This window comes from Rissa tridactyla, chromosome 9, assembly GCF_028500815.1.
Source record: "Rissa tridactyla isolate bRisTri1 chromosome 9, bRisTri1.patW.cur.20221130, whole genome shotgun sequence".
Taxonomy (NCBI): domain Eukaryota; kingdom Metazoa; phylum Chordata; class Aves; order Charadriiformes; family Laridae; genus Rissa; species Rissa tridactyla.
The window spans coordinates 309,177-328,700 of NC_071474.1; the positions used below are offsets into that span (position 1 = coordinate 309,177).

Consider the following 19,524-nt stretch of genomic DNA (forward strand, 5'->3'; position numbering starts at 1 on the left):
TCACAATTCCACAGCATCAGTTTCCTGGCTCTTCTGCATGGGAAAATACTTAAAGCACCAGTATCTCTTTGTCACTGTACTGGACCCCAGCGCAGTTTAACATGTCCTCACATATTTATTTCCCCCCAAAACTCGCTTACATCTGAAAATTTTGACTCATACCTGGCACTTAACTTCTCTCTGTCTAGCTCCCTCCTCGTTCATTTTCACCTAACAACATCAACAGTGCATTTCAATATTTCCTAATCTCAAACTTATTTCCACAAAACCACCATAAATCCCAGCAAGGCTCAACTAGTAAATCTCAACAAGTTATTTGAAAAGTTTTGCCCAAAATAAAGCGTTCAATTTGCAAGCATGTATGCAAACAAATCATACATCATATTAAATTACGTAATGCTGGTTTTGGTGAGACTAAACATAAAATTACTTACAAAAAAACCCCCACCACATTAAAAAAAAAATTTACTTACTATCCCTGTATGTAAATTGACTATCGGCACAACACTGCCACAGTTCCATATATTTTCAGGCAACAGTGTTAATTAGCTCAGAGGAGCTTATCTGACCATTCCGCTAGGGAAGCCAATAATTTATATTTGATTAAGCTATACCAGGAACATTTCAACTTGATTTGAAAATTTCGTAGGGAAATCTGAAGACATGGAGAACATGACAATAGTACTTTCTGTTGCACTGCTTCTTTTAGCATAGATTTCTAAAAAAACTGCCACAATGAAACTGTAGCTCAGATATTGCTCAAAAGAATGCATGGCAAGAACAATGTAATGCAGATGTTACGCAAGATTAGTGATATTAAGGATATGGTACAGAAGGAGGAATTATTTTTGCTCCTAATCATTTTCACATTGTCATGGTTTCGTCTGGGATGGAGTTAACTTTCTTGCTGGCAGCTGGTGTGGTGCTGTGTTTTGGATGAGAGGTGGTGTTGATAGCGCGCTGGTGGTTTTTGTTGTTGCTGGGCATTCAAGGCCTTTTCTGCCCCTCACCCCACCTCCAGTGAGGGCTGGGGGTGCAAAGGGGTTGGGAGGGGACACAGCCGGGACAGCTGACCCCAACTGACCAGAGGGATGTTCCATGCCATGGGATGTCCTGCTCAGTATATAAAGCTGGGGAAGAGGGAGGAAGCAGGGGACGTTCGGAGCGATGGTGTTTGTCTTCCCAGGTGACCATTGCGCATGGTGGGGCCTGGCTTTCCTGGAGATGGCTGAACACCCATCTGCCAATGGGGAGCAGGGAATCAATTCCTTGTTTTGCTTTGCTTGCATGCATGGCTTTTTGCTTTGCTTGTTGGATGGTCTTTGTCTCAACCCACAAGTTTTTTCCTGCTTTTGCTCTTCTGATTCTGTCCCCCATCCTGGCTGGGGGAGTGGGCGAGCAGCTGTGTGGTTCTGGTTGCCTGCTGGGGTTAAACCACGACGCACATACATAGCAAAATGAAATCTTTCAGCAAGTTTTAGGACAAAATTTCTATAGGGACACAAATCTAGAAAATGAAGAACTAACTAGATGAAGTCTAGTTCTTCTAAACTAGAACATAACATAACGGAACATAAAGCTTTTCTAGTATTATTTATTTATCTGCACATTACAACATAGAAATTACCTTGGGGAGACCAATCTCAGCCATGGCATTCAGCCACTGGATTACATTATCTGTGTGCCGGAAGTGGAGACCAGTTGCCTGAAATAAAAATAGGCAGGAACAAGGGGGAGGGCAGTAAGAAACAAAATGTCACAGCTGCCAAGAACAGGAGGGAGGTTCATTAAGACGGACAGTGAAAACAGTACTCTTACAGAAAAGAAGTCAGAAGTCTTCTATACAGATTACATTGACTGCTTATGACAAGTTCTTTCACATAGTGCAAGCTCAGATATAAAGCTAAGCGTTCACACACACACACACACACACACACACACACACACACACACACACACACTTAACCAATGTTCTAGAGTGCAGGTGGAGTTTCTCCGGTAATACTAACATAAACTAACATTCTGTTTATTTGCTCACAGTACCTCTGTGTGCATATTTTCCTATTTTAGATATCGACCTAAAGCAGTATCTACAGCCATCAGCTCTCACCTTATATCTGGTCTGTTCCCTATCGTAGATTTTCTTCACAGAAACCACTTTAGGGGAGAAGAAGTTTCCAAGTTTGGCCAGGTAGACTCCATTTCTCAATCCTTCTTCCAGCTCTGTTGTGGGAGGCAGCTCCTCATTCAGACAGGCCTCCATCCATCTGGAAGTGCAAGAGGAACAAAGTTGGTCACACCAGTATATTTCCGATTTGTGAACACAACCCCACGCTAAACAAGCTTCATGCTGCTACTGCTGTCATACTTGAGCATACTATTTACTTAGCATTAGGGGTTGTGAGTGAGCATAGCACTACCGCACAATCTGTGTCATTAAAGTGCTAGTCAGTAACATTTCAGACAAAATATTAAGTAGTATGGAGTCAGTAGCCATAGTTTCACAAGTAATTAAGGTACCATCTTACCATCATATTTTTCTTTCAGCCCATGATTTAGCTGGTACTGCTCTAGACATAGTGGCCAACTTGTCTTTTTAACTAAGTTAAGCCTTCCTCTTGAGTATAGGCTTGTCTCATAAGTATTTCTTTACTCTTATTAAGTATTCGCTAGTTATTTCATGACTTTGTACCACTTATTCAAGCTCTTTTAGCTGATCTCATAGAGAGGCCCTACAATATTGTCATCAAGTCTACATTCCTGACCTATATGTTTTCTCCCACCCTACTTCACATTCCAAAACAAGGGGGGAAAAAAACCTGGAACAGGCATTCCTCTCCTCATAACAACTGCTTTTCCCCTATCTTGTTTCCTTCCATCTCTTTTAATGGCATGACAGATCCTCATGACAAAAACAAAGATTACAACAGCAAATTAATTTGAAAAGTCCCTGTTCTCTAAACAGAGGCGCACCTTGATGTTTCTTCTGTACAGAGCTACCAGAGGCTGTATGCTGCCCCTGGTTGTTCTTTCTCCGAAAAAGGGAGCTGCACTGCCACGGGCCGCTTTCTAAAGCATCTTCCTTAGATCACGCCTCACTTCCAGCTAAACTCTAAAGCTCTTACAGGACATATGAGCCTTGGATCACTAAAGATCACAGAAACGTGGCTTTCAAGACAGCAGTGGCCCAGAACAGCAGGAGGCCATATTATAAAACACGGCTAACAGCATAACACACGCAAGGTTAACAATTTGGCTCAGGGGGATGACGACTCCACATTACTGGGACTGATCTTAAAACATAGGCCAGTAGAGGATCCTGCTTGAACCCAAATAACAGAATTTTAATATTCTAAAGGCTGTTTCAGATGCATACATAACTGCAAACCATTTAGCTCCATATTAAATCCAGGCAAAATAACAGGAAAACACAGTACTGGATGCAAGTGATAACAAGAGTAAATGAGTAACTGTAGTAAATTAACACAATTTCACAGAAATCAGTCCTATAAAACACAACTAGGAAAATTATGCTACTCTGTTGACCAAGTAAAACTGCACACATTTCACATCTGCAAGGTGAGAAGCTTCACGTCTCATAATATTTTTATTAAAATCAAGCACTGTACATACATACAAAAACTAGCTCATAGATACTAAGAACTAGCAGACATCTCCAAGCAGTGTCTTCATAGGGATTCACTGAACGGTCCTGTTCCTAACGCATTTTGGCTTAGATGCATGCTATGCCTCCCTCTTTCAGTTTTCCAAGAAGTAAACACAAAAATTGAGGCTGACAAAATTAGAGAATTAGAGAATAACACCAGTATTAGCATAACTGTAACCTATAATTAACACACAGGTGGTCCCAGCTTGGGTAAGAGCAGGACTGTTCAAATAACCTAGGCTTTAGACATGGTTAAATATCAGGTCATCGATCTAGCCTACCGACAGACTGAAGACTGTATCCTAAAAGACAACTGTGACACTAAAAATGTGTAACGAGTACAGCAGCCATAACGAATTCAAAGTTTAAAGCTGTAAGACCTAATGTTATTGTGAGGTGTATAAAAAGGGGAACACTGAAGACGGGCATACTATTCTTCTGTATATGACACTGATGAGACTAACCTTGTCACTGTGGCCTGCATTTTTTCAAACTGAAGAGCAAAAATAAGACAGGAATGAAGTTTTTAATTAGCTAAGATAATGCTTCATAGCGAGAAGCCTGAACAATGCAGTACATTCATTGTTGAAACAGTCTGAGAAGCAGCTGGTGCTCTGACAGTCCTTTAGTAGCGGACTGAAATCAGAAGACTGAAACTGTAGTCACCGACATCCACCTTTTCTGATAAACAGCACCAAACCTAAGGCAGGAGCATATGGACTACACATGAATCAGCTTCTGAACCACCAATTTTCAGCCCAGCATACAAGGCTCAATGGAAAAAGCTAAAAATTATTTAACCTGCAGTATCTGAGAAGACGACAGAATAAATGACAGTTCTTTCTGACCATAACGATTCCTTTACAGTAATTTAGAAAAGAAATATTATAAACATAAAGTTTAATTTGCATTTTGGGGGTATTTTTGCACAGTTTACTCTTGATCTCAAATACAGAACATTGTAGCAGTACACAACAGAGATGAGATGCGTTCAAATTGACCATGGTCAGTTTTTCATCTCTTCTGAGAATGCAATAAACTGCTTTTCTAATTATAGAAGACAGGTAGTTGTTAGTGAAAATGAGAAATCTCACAGGCTGCAATATTTTAACTGTCGAAGGAAAGATAACTTTGACTAGGGCAGATATGCAGTCTTAGACACTCTTCTGAATTGTCCTGCCTGTATTCAGTTTCAACTATCTCTGAGGTTTGCTTTTTTTAACCTACCACAGAGCTAGTCTGTTACTTTACTAAAGCTCCTCCATTTTCGTGTCTGTTAGCATAACCAGAATGCTTGCTAAAACATGTATTTCATCTGAACATACATCTTCACTACTTAAACTCAAGGGGACAGCCAGCATGATTTCACCAAAGGCAAGTCCTGTCTGACTAACCTCGTGGCCTTCTATGATGGAGTAACTATATTAGCAGACAAGGGAAGAGCTAAGGATATCATCTATTTGGACTTCTGTAAGGCCTTTGACACAGTCCCCCACAACATCTTTCTCTCTGAATTGGAGAGGTATGGATTTGATGGGTGGATCAGGAATTGGTTGGATGGTAGTGGTCAACAGCGCAACATCGAGATGGAGATCGGTGACAAGTGGCGTCCCTCAGGGGTCCATATCGGGACCAGCACTGTTCAATATCTTCATCAATAACATAGACAGTGGGATCAAGGGCACCCTCAGCAAGTTTGCGCACAACACCAAACTGAGCGATGCAGTTGACATGTCTGAGGGACGTGATGCCATCCAGAGGGACATGGACAGACTCAAGAAGTGGGCCCATGTGAACCTCATGAGGTTCAACACGGCCAAGTGCAGGGTCCTGCGCCTGGGTCGGGTAAACCACTGGTATACTTTGTGCTTTGTTGTTTGCTCTAATTCTATATTTGCTTAAAGGTACAATTCAAACGCATCTATTTAGCTCAGGTGCCACTAGTCTTCAGATGGCCTTTTCTATTAACGCAGGTTAAAATCAGCTGTAGCGACTCCAATGCCTATACCCAAGAGCATCTAAAAACTGACTGTAGCGCAAATATAGCATAAAGTCCCCAAATTTTTAATTCATCCCTCTTGCACTTCTGTTTGAGGTTTTTTTTAAAGATCTAATCCCCGATGCTGTTTTCCTATTTGTGGATTCTGCAGCTGACAGTTACGCTTACAGCCTCACTGTTGAGAGAATACTCACGATTCAATAGAGGTTTTACAAACAGCTTGATTTCATCGCTGTTTCTTTGGCTATTCAGATTGCTTTCAGTATCTGCACCCTTTTCTGGATAACACAGAAAAACATTAAGTAATTTCAAAAGAAGCAGCCCACTAACATTCCTCAGCTGCTCATCAAAAAGTACCTACAATCAGCCGCTATTACCATCCTCAAATGACAGTTCTACTGATTGTGCCATCTGAATGCAAACGAACCACTCCATTTTAAGACCCATCCCCTTTGCCCAGGAAAGCATTTTCTTCGCACTTGGGCTTCTCTACAGCTCCAAGCAGCAGAGGTGACACCTTTGAAAAGAAGGTACCAAGAAACTTTTCAATGAAGTTGCCGCAGTAACTAATCACAGAAACAGGTCACAGCATGGTGGAAGTTTCAGGAGCGACTGGAAGGAGGGGGAAGAGAAAAGGGAAACCACACATTTCTCAGCATAGTTCCTTACGCTCACAAAAATCAACAGCAAGAAACAGTTTTATGTTCCCGCTGACAGCCCTCCCACAACAGGGAGTGGTTTTCTGCAGGAAACGGGCAACACCCCAGATTCTTCCAGCTTCTGCTGGCTTCTCCTTCTCCAGACCTCTCACTCGCTTCTGGTCTTTTCCAACCCTCCAAACTAGAATAATTTCCTAATTAACGTCTCACAAAACTCTTCAAAAAATGTACAACATGACAATCGCAGCCTCTGCTCTGAATGTCCAGATTATAAAGGCTCTGTGTGCAGAAACTTTCCATCAGGAAACAAGTAGCTGTTTGGAATGGCTGAGACAAGCTTTATGCAAAAATGACTCAGCCCTGGCACTACTGAAGGAAGCACGACTTGAAATGGTGCACCGCAACACTACATGGCGGGTGCAGAAAAACTCCCCCCAGCCCCAAAAAGAGTGGATACTCTGCAGAAATCAAGTAGTGTATTTCCATATTCTGGAGAAGCACGGTATTTGGAAAGCTACATAAAAATGACATTCCCAAGCCTCAAGTCACACACACTCTTTGTGGGTTCTAGTTGCTTTCCTAAAAAGCTGCACGAAGTCAGAGGACTGATTTCTGTGCCTTTTGATAGCACCTGACTAACTGTAAATGATAATTAGTCACACTGCTTAGTTTATTCACAGAATCACAGAACAGACCAAGTTGGAAAGGACCTCGAACGATCATCTGGTCCAACTTCTCATGGGAATGGGAGCCTAGATGAGGTTATCTAGCACCCTGTCCAGACACATCTTGAAAACCTCCAGTGATGGGGACTCTACCACATCCCTGAGGAGGTTGCTACAGTGGTCGATTGTTCTCACTGCAAAAAACTTCTTTCTTGTGTCAAGATGAAACCTCTCCTGGTGCACCTTGCACCCACTGCCCCTCATCCTTTCCATGTGGCTCCTTCTGAAGGGAGAGCCTCTGCCCTCTTTTAGCCACCCTTTAAGTACTGGAAAACTGTGATGAGGTCCCCCCAAGCCTTCTCTTCTCCAAGGTGAAAAGACCTAACTCCCTCAGTGTTTCCTCACAGGGCAGATTCTCCGTCAGTTTGATCATCTTCGTGGCCTCGCTCAGAACCCTCTATTCACATGTAAGAAAGTCACCAGTTAGCCACCAAACACCAGATGATGCACAGCCACGTTCTCTCCCATCTTGTCTTTGAGCTCCTTGCCACCTAACTCGGGAAAACAATAGGAAGACTGTTTACGCAAAGCCTGTGAGGTACAGAAAACAAATACAACCCGAAGGACATGTTAAGGGAGTAAGGAATTGAGTCAAAGTACAAGTTACGGAAAGCAAACCAGTTCAACAAGTTTTGACAGGAGTTCAGGATTCAACGTGAACAGCTTACAAATTTTATGCAGTAAAGGGATGGGAGGGAGTACGGAAGGCATCAACTCAGGACACACCGAAGTCACAGATGGTGGGGTCTACAAGTCAGAAGAGTTCCAAATAAGATATATATCAAAATACCCCATATTAGAGAAGTTTTCACAAGGCAAAGGATGCTCAGTCCCTCTTGTCCAAGTGAAAACAGTATTAATAACCTCAGCAAGTCTCATGGACCTTACATTTAGTACTTCAGATATGATGCACTTACACAGAAGGTAACAATTTTGAAGTGGAAAAAGTATATATAGGAAGTTGCTTATTTGAGCCTAGTATAGCCCAGAAAGCATTAGCTTTCCTGCAAGCTCTTCAACAGTTTCCTACAGTAAGAGAATTAGTACCGCACTTTCCTTTCTAATGTGGCATAAATAGTGTGTTTTGTGAGTTAGACTGTTGTATTTCCTCAGGTTAATTTTATAAATAGGAATGCAAACGCTCTCCTAAAGAGATTAAAAATCAAGCTGGTTGCCACAGCTTCTTGAACGAAACGTTCTCAAAGAAGCCTCTACTGCAGATGAAGAATTGTGGATCACAGGCAGTTAAACTGCGAAAGCACTGTAAATCCTGAATGAGACACCATTACACTGCGGAGTGCAGCCTGAGCCCAAGAAAAGGGGGGCTTGTAACCTAAAGCAGGACAAGGAGCCTGGAAAAGCAACAAGGAGTAGTGTTTACCAGGAAGAAAAGGTTTCTGTGAACACCTGGCCAACTTCTGTACACGAGCTACAAAACGAAGCCCTGCAAGCTACTATTTTCCTGGGGGTTTGATACTTTCAAAAAAATCAGTTCTTCTTGAACTTTTAAGTTTTAGAAAAATGCAGATAGCAACTGAATGAGCGATAGAGAACACATGACATAAGTTTAAAAATTCTGGGCCATTATCCAAAAGATACCATATAGCAAGTCACACACTGTCATTCAAATCGTGCTCTTCCCCTACCACACATGGCTGCATTTCCTGTGCGGCTTCAACCCAACCTTCACAGAATCTCTGAGGCTGGAAGGGACCTCTTGAGATCTGCCCACACAAGCCACCCTTTTCCCCATTCCTCCCAAGAGGGGCAAGAGCTCTCTGTAGCGTCAGCTTGCATGCCTTTGATCGTTACAACCATAGACTCCGAGAGGATGCAGAGCTCTCAAACCCTGGAAGAGTCCAAATGCTATCAATGGGGTTCATAATACCCTCCCAAGCACCTTATTGGGGCAACAAAACAACACACCCACTTTTTTCAACCTAGGAAGACCTGAAATGAAAGTAGAAGGGACATGCGACAGAAGGACATAGAGGCGGTGAATTCTGTTTAAGCACCTCCATAAAGTAAGATTAATAGCCCATAATTAGAACATAAGCTGTCTCAATGTACTCATACCTGTTTCGACAGGTTCCTAAGTGGGTGTTAATATAACTACAGAACTAGGGCAATTTACATACAATAACGCTCCTGTTTGGTGCGGCATTGCTTAACCATTTGCTAGGCCAGAGGGCAAAGCTATGTTTTCAGAAAGCATTACCCAGTACCTTTTACATTTAAAAGCTCACATACTCATATTAAAATTAACACCTGTCATCCTTAAAAGGCAGAAATAAATGCAGAATTTCCAGATCAACAAGAGGAAAGCATTTCTCAAGTCTCACCGGGCTTGAGTGAGGGGAGGTGGGACACAGACCTGACTGGGCAGCAACCTCTACTCCCTTTAGACATTAGAATAATGTGTCATCAATAAACTTCCCACAGAAACCTTGAATTCTTTTTTGCTACGTTGGCAGTTCCCACTATGCTCCCTCCCTCTCACCAGCACGGAAAAAGGCAGTTTTTAACCCAGAATTAATTCTCCAATCAAATGTTGTCACATGACTGTGTTGGTAATGTCAGACTCTCCAATTTTAATGAAGCTAGCTCAAATTATAGTAGTAATTGCACCTTTCTAATCAGTCAGTCCTACTGCTACAAAACGCAGATCCCCCTCCTAGAAAAAGATCCTTCAATATTTACATGCAGCTACTACCATCAGCTGCAATTTAGAGCCAAGCCTTCCTTGAGAAGGCGTGAGAGTAAAAACGTAACATCACGTATTGTCAGGTCGCCAGTCTCTCAAAGTCTTCAAACTTTTAAGGAAACATTGCTCCATTAGCAAGGATTGGTAAAAATTAACATCAGTCATCTCAACTACCAACTCTTTTAGTCTCCCCCAATACAGCTCTATCAAGGATTTTGACAAGTTACGCAAAGGTGTCATTTTTCAATGGTATCTGAGGCCAATTTTAACCAGAACTGGAGTGTAGACACAGCAGAAACTTAACATTCATCATACAGCACACATTTTGCTCTTACACTTGCAAAAATGTCAAAAGTCTGGCTAACCCTGAGACAACGGAAAAAAATGGGGAAAAGAAAGAAAAACTCACTCTCTTCCTCTCAGACTGATTATAGATAAGCCTGAAGAAGAAGAACTAGCAACCCATCTCTCCAGAAATTGTTGCAAGAATACCCAATTTAATAAATAAAAATAGTAGAGCAGACAATAAAAAAAACAGACAAAAACTGTAAGGAGCACTACTCATTTCATGATACGTCTACCATGCAGTATGTTCCAGCACAAAAAGAAAACAGAACATGGTACAGAAAATACAGAAGGCATTAACATTCAAAAAAGGGATCTTTATCAACCAAAGAGGAAAGCTCACTTCTTGGTTATCGCTAAGTAGTAGTAATTTCAAGGTAAAATTAATTATTTGCAGAGGCCAGAATTAACTTTTTCTAACCTTCAGCTGGCCTAGAATTTCAAGACAATGGTTTTTCCTTTCGTACACAGACATAGCCAGTGACATTTTTCAACTCTGAGACCAGACTGTGGCCCAGCACAACATCTGGGTCTGCACCTGGTGGTCACTTCCACTGTGCTGGCCTCAAGAACAAAGCTTCAGTACTTCTAGCCATTAAGAACTCTTAAGAGAAGTACGTAACATAACACACAGAATCACAGAATGGTTAGAGTTGGAAGGGACCGTAAAGATCATGCTTTATTTCCTCCTGAAGGAGGTCTAGAGGTAGACTGGAGGGGCGAAGAGCTTGATTCTCTTTCCATGCACATATGATATTATCCCCAGTCTTTGTAACACTGTCTGCATACTATACCAATATATTTTAATGAGCAAAATAAGCCTGCCTAAGCCTGTGCTGTACTAACAGTTAAGACTGTCTTATACACAGACTGTTTTACACATCTCCTTCTCATAACCATGAAAGAGGCAGGCTGTTTGCCCAAAATCAAGTTCTTCGAACACATCTTCAAGATGTGATCTTCGTGTGCACACTCACAGTGTGGGTACAAATTCTTGAAATGAGGTGACCTTTTTGCGCTTTCAAAGTAATCCTGTGGGTATTCACCGATTGCCTGTTGCTATATCCATATACAGACAAAAAGTGCATCTTAGAATCAGTTTCTTCAAATCGCACAATACTGAAAATTAAATGGAAACGGTGTAATTTGAATGGAAGTTCTGAAAATACCATGAAGAACTTAAGACTTATTTCCAGTTGCTTCCCCTTTTGAGTGTTCTCACCCTAACGTTTAAAATGTAGGCAACTCCACGCAGCACCGTTCAGCCTACACAGGAATCTGGAGAGGTACCTGGATACTGCTGGAAGAGTGACTGAAGAGCTATGGTTAGAACTTGGAAGCTGTGCAAAAGCCACACGCAGTGCTTACCGAAACTGCTGACAAAGCTTCAAAGATGTCTCTCAAAACCACTGAAGTCATTTGTACTCTCAGAAGGTATTCACAGCACAATGAATACTGGCGCTCTTGTAGAATATTCTTCAGAATCCAATACTGAGTGCAACAAACACCCATGCGTCAACATAAACCATACAGGTGCCCTCTGCTATGGAAACAGAGAGGCAAGAGATCACACTGGAGACCTTCAGCCTGTTGAAGACTAAGCATTCATGGTGTCCAAGACTATGAACTGATTTATAAATATCCTGAATGCATATAGTTCAAGAAAGAGGGATTAACAGTATGCTATGCTAAAAAATACAGTTCAAAGATTCTAAGTGCTGAGAGCCTTACAACTGATGCCACTGTTGAAGTGATGTCCTGTTGACCTCAGAGAGAGGCTCCTCTCTTGAGTCACCATCCCTGGAGGTATTTAAAGGACGGGTAGATATAGTGCTTCGAGACATGGTTTAGTGATGGTTTTTGTTAGTGTTAGGTTGATGGTTGGACTAGATGATCTGAAAGGTCGTTTCCAACCAAGGCAATTCTATGATTCCTACTCCAAATGTGCCCAGCACTCAGTCATCTAAGGGATTGCCAACACGTTCCCTAAGGAAATAACCATCTTGATTTTAAGCAGAGGCAAGGCACTAGGAAGGGCACGGAATGGTGACACACAAACACCAGGATCCTTTCACCTAATGCTGCACGTCAGGCTGGGATTCTACATGAGCTCTTGCAAGAGCAGGCCTTCGACTGATGGTTAAATGAGCTAATCCTAGAGCATCAAGGCTGAGATCGTGGGGATATTGTTACCTCACAAGGAACTAACACAGTTCTTTAAACACAATCATCTAGAGAGAGACTGGGAAGTCCATCCCTCAAACTATTACATGTCTTAAAATAAACCCCTGGAATTCCAAGCTCTACATTGGATCTACAGCACTGCATTCTCCCACTTCGCTTATAAGAAATATTTTTGCTTACTGCACTTGAAGGAGAAGGTTCCTGCAAGGGTTTATTGCTTACATCTCCAAACTAGCTAGTAAAGATGACCAAAGTTTGACTTCATTCAAACAGCATAGCTACCACCATGTAACAAACAGGCTTCACTGTTGGCTCCCTGCTCTTCTCTCGCACTGAAATACACCAGACAGGCAGCCAAAATGCAAGGCAGTCAGGTGGCATACCCAAGCACATACTGCAAATTAACATTTTCCTGCCCATAGAGAACGTCAGGGGTTGGGGGGTGGTTCTCTTTAGGATTTTATTTTTTGCCCCCAGTCACACCACATTCCCAAATGCACAACAGAAGTTACAAAATAGAGGTGAAAGCACATCAACCAAATGCCAGAAAGGGGTGGGGACACATACCTTTAGAAAATTCAGGCCTCCCAAACTGCTGTAGGATCAACTGCATTTCCCCATAGCAACCACTCCATGCTGTCTGCCTGCACTCGATGACTATTCTGCCTGGCAATCTGGTGAGCACAGTTGCTGACAATGCCTTCCAGCTACCTCAACCATATTTAATCCAGGAACTTATCACCAAGGAAAGACACCTATCACCAGATGACAAGAGCAGCCCCTTTGCCTGCTCATGGTGTCAGACCAAAACTTCCCGCCCCACGTAGCACAATACTGGCCTTTGTCAGAGACAGGGTAAGACAGATGCAAATAAACGTAGCCTTTTATTAAACTAGGTAATTGATGGTTCAATTAAATATGCTGTATCTTTTCATACTTTCCTAAATTATTGTACATAGCATGTGTTTAATTGATAAAACTTTTCATTTCGACAGAAGTTTATGAATGTCACATTTGCGAGTTTATCTGATGTGCAAAAATGTATTTGGGAATCACAGAACTACTGAAAAAAATAGATTATGTGTCACAGCATGCATTGCTGATGTACAGGCATTTTTAATTTTTTAAAGGAGTGCCTGGAGAAAGACTGAAAAAGTTTCTCTCTTCTCCTTTCAGTAGCTTAGAGGCCAAGTGAAAGGCAAGATAAAAGTTTTGGCCACAAGAAAATAAATGGAAAGTTTGCACCTGATCTAACAAAACCAAAATGAAAAATAGACCGCAGCAGCAAAGACCCAACAATGTTCATATGCTTCAGGTTTTGGCATTCAATTAGCTAGTTTCACAATTCCTGGATATCTACATTTTAAAAAACAAGGACCTGTAACATAACATACCTGTCCCTGTGTTGAAAAGGACTTTTATTTTAGTGGAGAGTAGTTTGTTTCAAAGGATTTCTGACATGCAGTAAGTGATATCATCTTCCTTAAGCAATAGAGGTTGCGATAACATCTTATTCATGCGGCTGCTGTAACAGGAAAATTTGGCAAGAATCTGGTAGGTGGTAGAAAAGCTGCAAGGAGAAGAGGGCAGAACTCTCTGTCAAAATGAGTTTCAGTGATCGCAGTGTAACTGCCTATCAGAAGCCGGATCGAGGCGGTGAACGCTGCCAACCAGCCACTCAATCCATACTACAAAAAGGACAAATTACATCACGCAAAGACTTTCAGAATACCAAGCATTCCACTCAGAACAACAAAACCTCAAGAAAGAAATGCCGTCTCCCTTCCCCTAACTCCCCACCAGGTTTGCTCACCCTCAGGGTCAATCTTTGCGTAACATCATTGGCTTTCCCCAACTCGTCTGGCATCCTGCACTGGCACATAGAATTTCAAACATTTCCTCCTTTTCCCTGACAACTCATCCTACAGAAACAAGGCTCACAAAAGTGGACTGAGGGACACCAGCACATTCCAGACAGCAGGTGTCCAAGCTAAAGGAAGGCACCAACAATACTTATTTAGAATTCCACTCTTCAAAGAACATATACAAATCCAGTGGCGGGTGGGGAAGGCAAGTTGGCTTCCGCAGTGGTGCAACAATCCTGGGAAACGAGGTCATCATCAAGAGATGCAGTGTTCAAGATCAGCCCCTTAAAGTCTTCCAAAGCAGGTAAATTTGAAATCACACCTGAAAACACACAGGGCTTTGCTCAAATCAGTATGACATCGTCAGGTACCTTTACAACTAGTAAAATTACACCAGGAATTACCACAAAATAATCAGAATTGTAATTTGAAATATTTTATTGAGCACATCTGTTTCCTAAAGCACATGACCATTGGTTTATAATTCTCTAGTTCTCTATCAAAAGCAGCATTCTTAATTTCAATTTCAACTCAAGTAGTTTTGAGAAATCTAACAAGCTGAAATAGAAATTTAATTCTTTGTCACCTGCCTGAGGAAAGAAAAAACTCTTGCGTTCAGCTGAGGTCTAAAGCCAGTGTCTATTGAACCTGTAAGGTGGCAGACAAGTAGGAAACGCAGTTACAACCTTGTACCACCAACGTAGCAAATTACACCAGACCTTATAGAAGGGGGAAGATGATTGTATTTGACGTAAAAACTGAAAACAAAACATGTTTCACTCGGTCTCATACTCACAAGCACCAGAAAGCATTTGGTGCCAAGTAAGTCTGTCCAGCAATTGGGCAACCAGGAGAAGGATGTTCAAGCTATCCACCCAGCAGTGGGCAATTACACCTGGCCCAACAAGTGGTAGGAAGTCCAGGATCTGTTGCCCTGACATGGAGGGCAAAGGACACCAGTTCTCAAGTTCTTCTTACATCTCCTGGACTCTTCCTTGGTTGGCAACCACATGCAGATTTTGCAGGTTACAGGCAGGCCTTCTCATATCCTTTTGTAGCTGACAGCGATGACTACCTCTGTCCTGTGCCACCACCTTGACTCATTGGGTTCGTTTACTGTGCTCTGCCTCCAAAGGGTGTCTCGCGAAACTGAATGCAAACATGCTGGGGTCTCGGTGACCAGCTGCTAATCTGGGCATTTTTAAACACATGGCATTCCAACAGCCCCCACATCTAGATGCTTTCATGCACACCCATTTAGCCCTTCTACTGCAATTCCCTACAGGTGTGCCAAGGAAAACATGCATGGCCACAGCAGAGCGGAAGGGCAGTGCATTTGGTTGGTTGGTTGGTTGGTTGTTTTTTCCCCCCCAATAGCGTCTGCATAAGCCATCTGAAAGAATGTATGAAGCTATGGCTTAAAAGCTTTTGCACTGCTCACTACTGCCAACACACCACAGGTATGGCATTTTTTGGACAAATCATACTGTTCATTTTCTTGACAGAAGAAGGACCTCGTACTCCAGCAGATCACTGCCTCTACATATGAATCTCAAACGTTTTTAGTTCAGTCACAATTGCAGACTTGGCACACATTCTCACAGAGAATCGGAAGAGAAAATGTGCAGAGAGCCTCAGCTCTTCGTTCAGTTCACTGGAGCAAGGGCATTAGACAGCCATGCAAAAATACCAAACAAAAACCACTCTCTAAAATAAATTTATCATACCAGGAGTGTTCTCTTCTAGAGAAATAGGTGGAAATGTAAATGCATTTCAGTACAGTTTGTGCAGGAAAAGACACAGCTTCTCAAATGAAGAGCTAGGAAAACAAGTGCTGCCCACATCTAAGTCACAGTTAACATTCTTATTATCCACAGAGACACTTTCAGTTCAAAGATACCAAAAAGCAAAGGATTAGCAGGTAACATAGGCCAGATTTTTCCCCAGTGATTGATGTACCCTCCCTGGCAACAAGCAGCTGAACCAAAGACCATATTAATATTCTGGCACTGAAATACACTTTTTTCTCCCCTATAAAAGTAAATATGAGGTTCCTCTTTGTTCCATTTCAAACACTGCCAACAACTGGCAAAAATTACTTTAGCTACTCTTGCTCATGGGTATCTTATAACGTTTGCCATGTTTGCCAAAAAGATTAGTCCTGAAGAGCTTTCAGATAGGTACCAAGCACATAGTGATGAGGAACTTAATTATCACATATGCAAAAATCTTTTTGAACCATTCTGTTGCCAAAGCTGATTGCCTTGATCACTTATCTTCCAAACATTTAAGCCTATTTACTTTCTAATGGTATAGCATGACTGAAGTTATAACCCAAAACTAAGTTGATTTCTTGCACATAAAGGTTATAAGCAGCACTCCACAGTACCTGATAGTCAAGAACTGTTATGTGACAACTACTCGCGTTGGTTATTTTGGGCTGCTCTCCTCCTGCATTACACACAATATGCCTTCAGAAACCACCATCCAAACAGCAAAACCCTGGTCTCTGGATTGAATTCTGTGCAAACAGCTGCTTCTCTCCTCCTGGCCTGCCTTTCATTACTATTTCCAGCGAGTCACAAAAAAAGTATTCAGAGTGAGGCAAAGATGATGGTACTCCACCACTGTCCTCCTCCCCCCACCTCTCTCCACCCACTTCTCAGAAAAATATCACTCTGAATGTGCATTCCAAGACACTTCCAGTCCAGACAGCCATTCCCTGCCAGCTGCATGAGGTCATCAATGAAACAGCAAAGGAACTGTAGAGAAATGTCTCCCCAAGTCCAGACAGGAGCTGATAAGAAGCCCCAGATGAAGCAGTAAGAGTTAAACAGCAGATACTTCAGCTTACAACTATTGATAATAAAACATTATCTATGAATATTCAGGGATTACAATCTAACACGGGACTTGCATCATATCTCACAGAAGCAGAAAACACCAAGAAAAAAAAAGAAAACCCCACATACAGGAAAAAAAATACAAAACAAAAAACCAACCGACCCAAAAAGTACCTGACTCAATTTACAAGTCGGAATAAAATGGAAACACAAAGAAATAAAGAAAAAAGTCTTGACTAGACTGGAGTAAAAAGAGGACCCCTGTTTATGCTACATGAGAGTAAGTTCTACCACATCATTAGTGACTTTCTGACCCACTCACCTGATCTAGAGGGGTCAATTTTGATGGGAATTATAGAAGTCACTTTCAGCCAAATGCCAGTTCCTGTAGTTCTGTGACTTTCATTATACATGAAGATATCAGGACTCCTCACATACAAATATATCTACAAATACATCCAATTATGAATGAGCTTGTTTCTCTCTTGACTCCACAACTGCAAAATTCCAGTCATACCGCAATATTACAAATGGCTTAAAAAAAAAAGAGAAAAGAAAAAAGGCCTCATTCTGAAGTTAGAAAATAAAAACAAAAGGTCTCCAAAAAGGAGTTATACATTTGAAATAAAACATGGGCAAACCAGACAGACATCATTCAGAAGTCTCAAATTGCCTCTCATCTAAGTCTGAAGACCTTCTCAATGAGAGGAACACTTTCTTAGGTTCTACCTTACAGCCTACTGATGAAATTACTGCAGATGTTTTCTAAACATAACTAATTCCATCTTTAGATCTTTTCCAGCATACAATACTGACCAGCAGTTATTAAAGAGGGGACCATTGTGATGTGATGGATTAAATATAGACCCAGGCTGACCTGCATACGGCAAAACAGCTTTCAAACAATCCTCACCTTTCTTTTTATTTGAGGGACTGCAGAGTTACATTATGATTCTTGCTGTCTTGAGATTTACAATAAAACAAGGCAAAAAAAAATTAAGGTCTTCAGCTGCAGCTCTGGTTCACGCCACCAGGACTGTGGCACTCCAGGCTGTATTATTACCACTTCATCCTCAGAAACCTCCAAGAGGTCGTGCGCTAACTCTACAGCTTCAAAACCCACGAGAAGCATGCCTGTATCTAATTTGCAGATCCATTTAAGCGGGATTTAAATAAGATATTCTGTACGCGACTTGCTTATCTGAGGCACACTGAGACCTGTACAAAAGTGAGAGAGAGCACCTAATCCTGCTTTTCTCAAACTACCTTACTGGTACCTAGTTCTCTATCACAGCCCTGTTCTTAACAGAGGCTCATAAGACACATATTTTAAATAAACTACCTCGATTTTTCCAAATTCACATTAATAAGAGAATGGAACCAGTGCAATTTATTGCCTTTCTGAAAAATCTCTGATTTGCAATGAAGAAGCCTCTTGAGACTAATTCTGTGTAAAAGAGCAACTATCACATTTCCTTCACAGGCAGATTTAAGAAGATAAAGGGTACTATTTAAATATTTTATCTTCAAACAAGAGCTCCTTCAACAACGGGTATCTACACCTTTACAGACACTGATGAACCACCTTTACAAAGTTACTCACAGATTAAGCTTTACAGAGCTTCCTATCTAGCACTAACTCTACAGAGGACACCACTTTCTGGACAGATTGAACACATCTAATTCTTCCTCTTCATTCTTCTGGGCACCCTACACCTCTGAAGAAAGAAAACTGTTTATGCAGATGTTGGATAACTATGCCAAATTCCAAGACACAATGATATCCATCCAAACATTTTCAAACTAGAAGTGGGAAACCCAAAAAGATGAAGAACAGATTTTTTTCCTTAAACTTTAGATTTGTTTTAGGAAACAAAATTTAACTGGTCACCTGGCAGACAATTTAGGTTTATTTTTTGCTTAATGACATAGACAAGTCATCCGAGGAAAAAAAAAATTGCTACCCACTTTAAAGAGAGAAAACATGCGTGAGGGAGAGGGCAAGGTAATTCTTGCAGAAAAGCGATTGATGGGCCAGACCCTTTCAGGCTTTACCACATAGGCACAAAATATTAATTTCTCTCAATGGTATCATCAGTTTACACTAAGCCATCTTCCAGTCTATCAGAAAGAAGGGGATCACCACAAGATCACAGACAGTACACTTCAATCCTGAACAGATTAAATCAGCAATAAAGAGCAAGCAGCATCCTTTTCTTGCTCAATAGGGAACATCATCTACAAGAAACCCCAAAAAGGAGAAAAAAGCCACATGGTCAGATTCCATCCTGATGCACACAAGAAGAAACACACTGCTCAGGCACAATGGAAATTATACAATTATTGGAAGCCACATAATCTGGGCACTAAAATGCTTACACCATGCTAGAGCATAACCCAGAATGAAAATACTTCCAACTATCCCAGGGGAAAAGCATGGTACCATCACCCAGCAAGCCAGATAAGGAAACCAGAGAGCCAACGACATTCTATTTCCAACCTGGAGAAACTAAAATATTCCACAGTGAAAGAC

At 41.5% G+C, this 19,524-nt stretch overlaps 1 protein-coding gene across 3 annotated transcripts in view; it reads right to left on the reverse strand.

The window, feature by feature from the left end:
• Nucleotides 1–19,524, reverse strand: part of IQGAP1 (IQ motif containing GTPase activating protein 1) — an 80,377-nt gene that overhangs the window by 54,059 nt on the left and 6,794 nt on the right. For all 3 annotated transcript variants that reach the window (XM_054213727.1, XM_054213730.1, XM_054213728.1), the window contains exons 3-4: nt 2,111–2,267; nt 1,628–1,705 (exon numbers count right to left, since the gene is read on the reverse strand). In XM_054213727.1, coding sequence (XP_054069702.1) covers nt 1,628–1,705; nt 2,111–2,267 — 235 coding nt within the window. The remainder of the gene's footprint in view (nt 1–1,627; nt 1,706–2,110; nt 2,268–19,524) is intronic.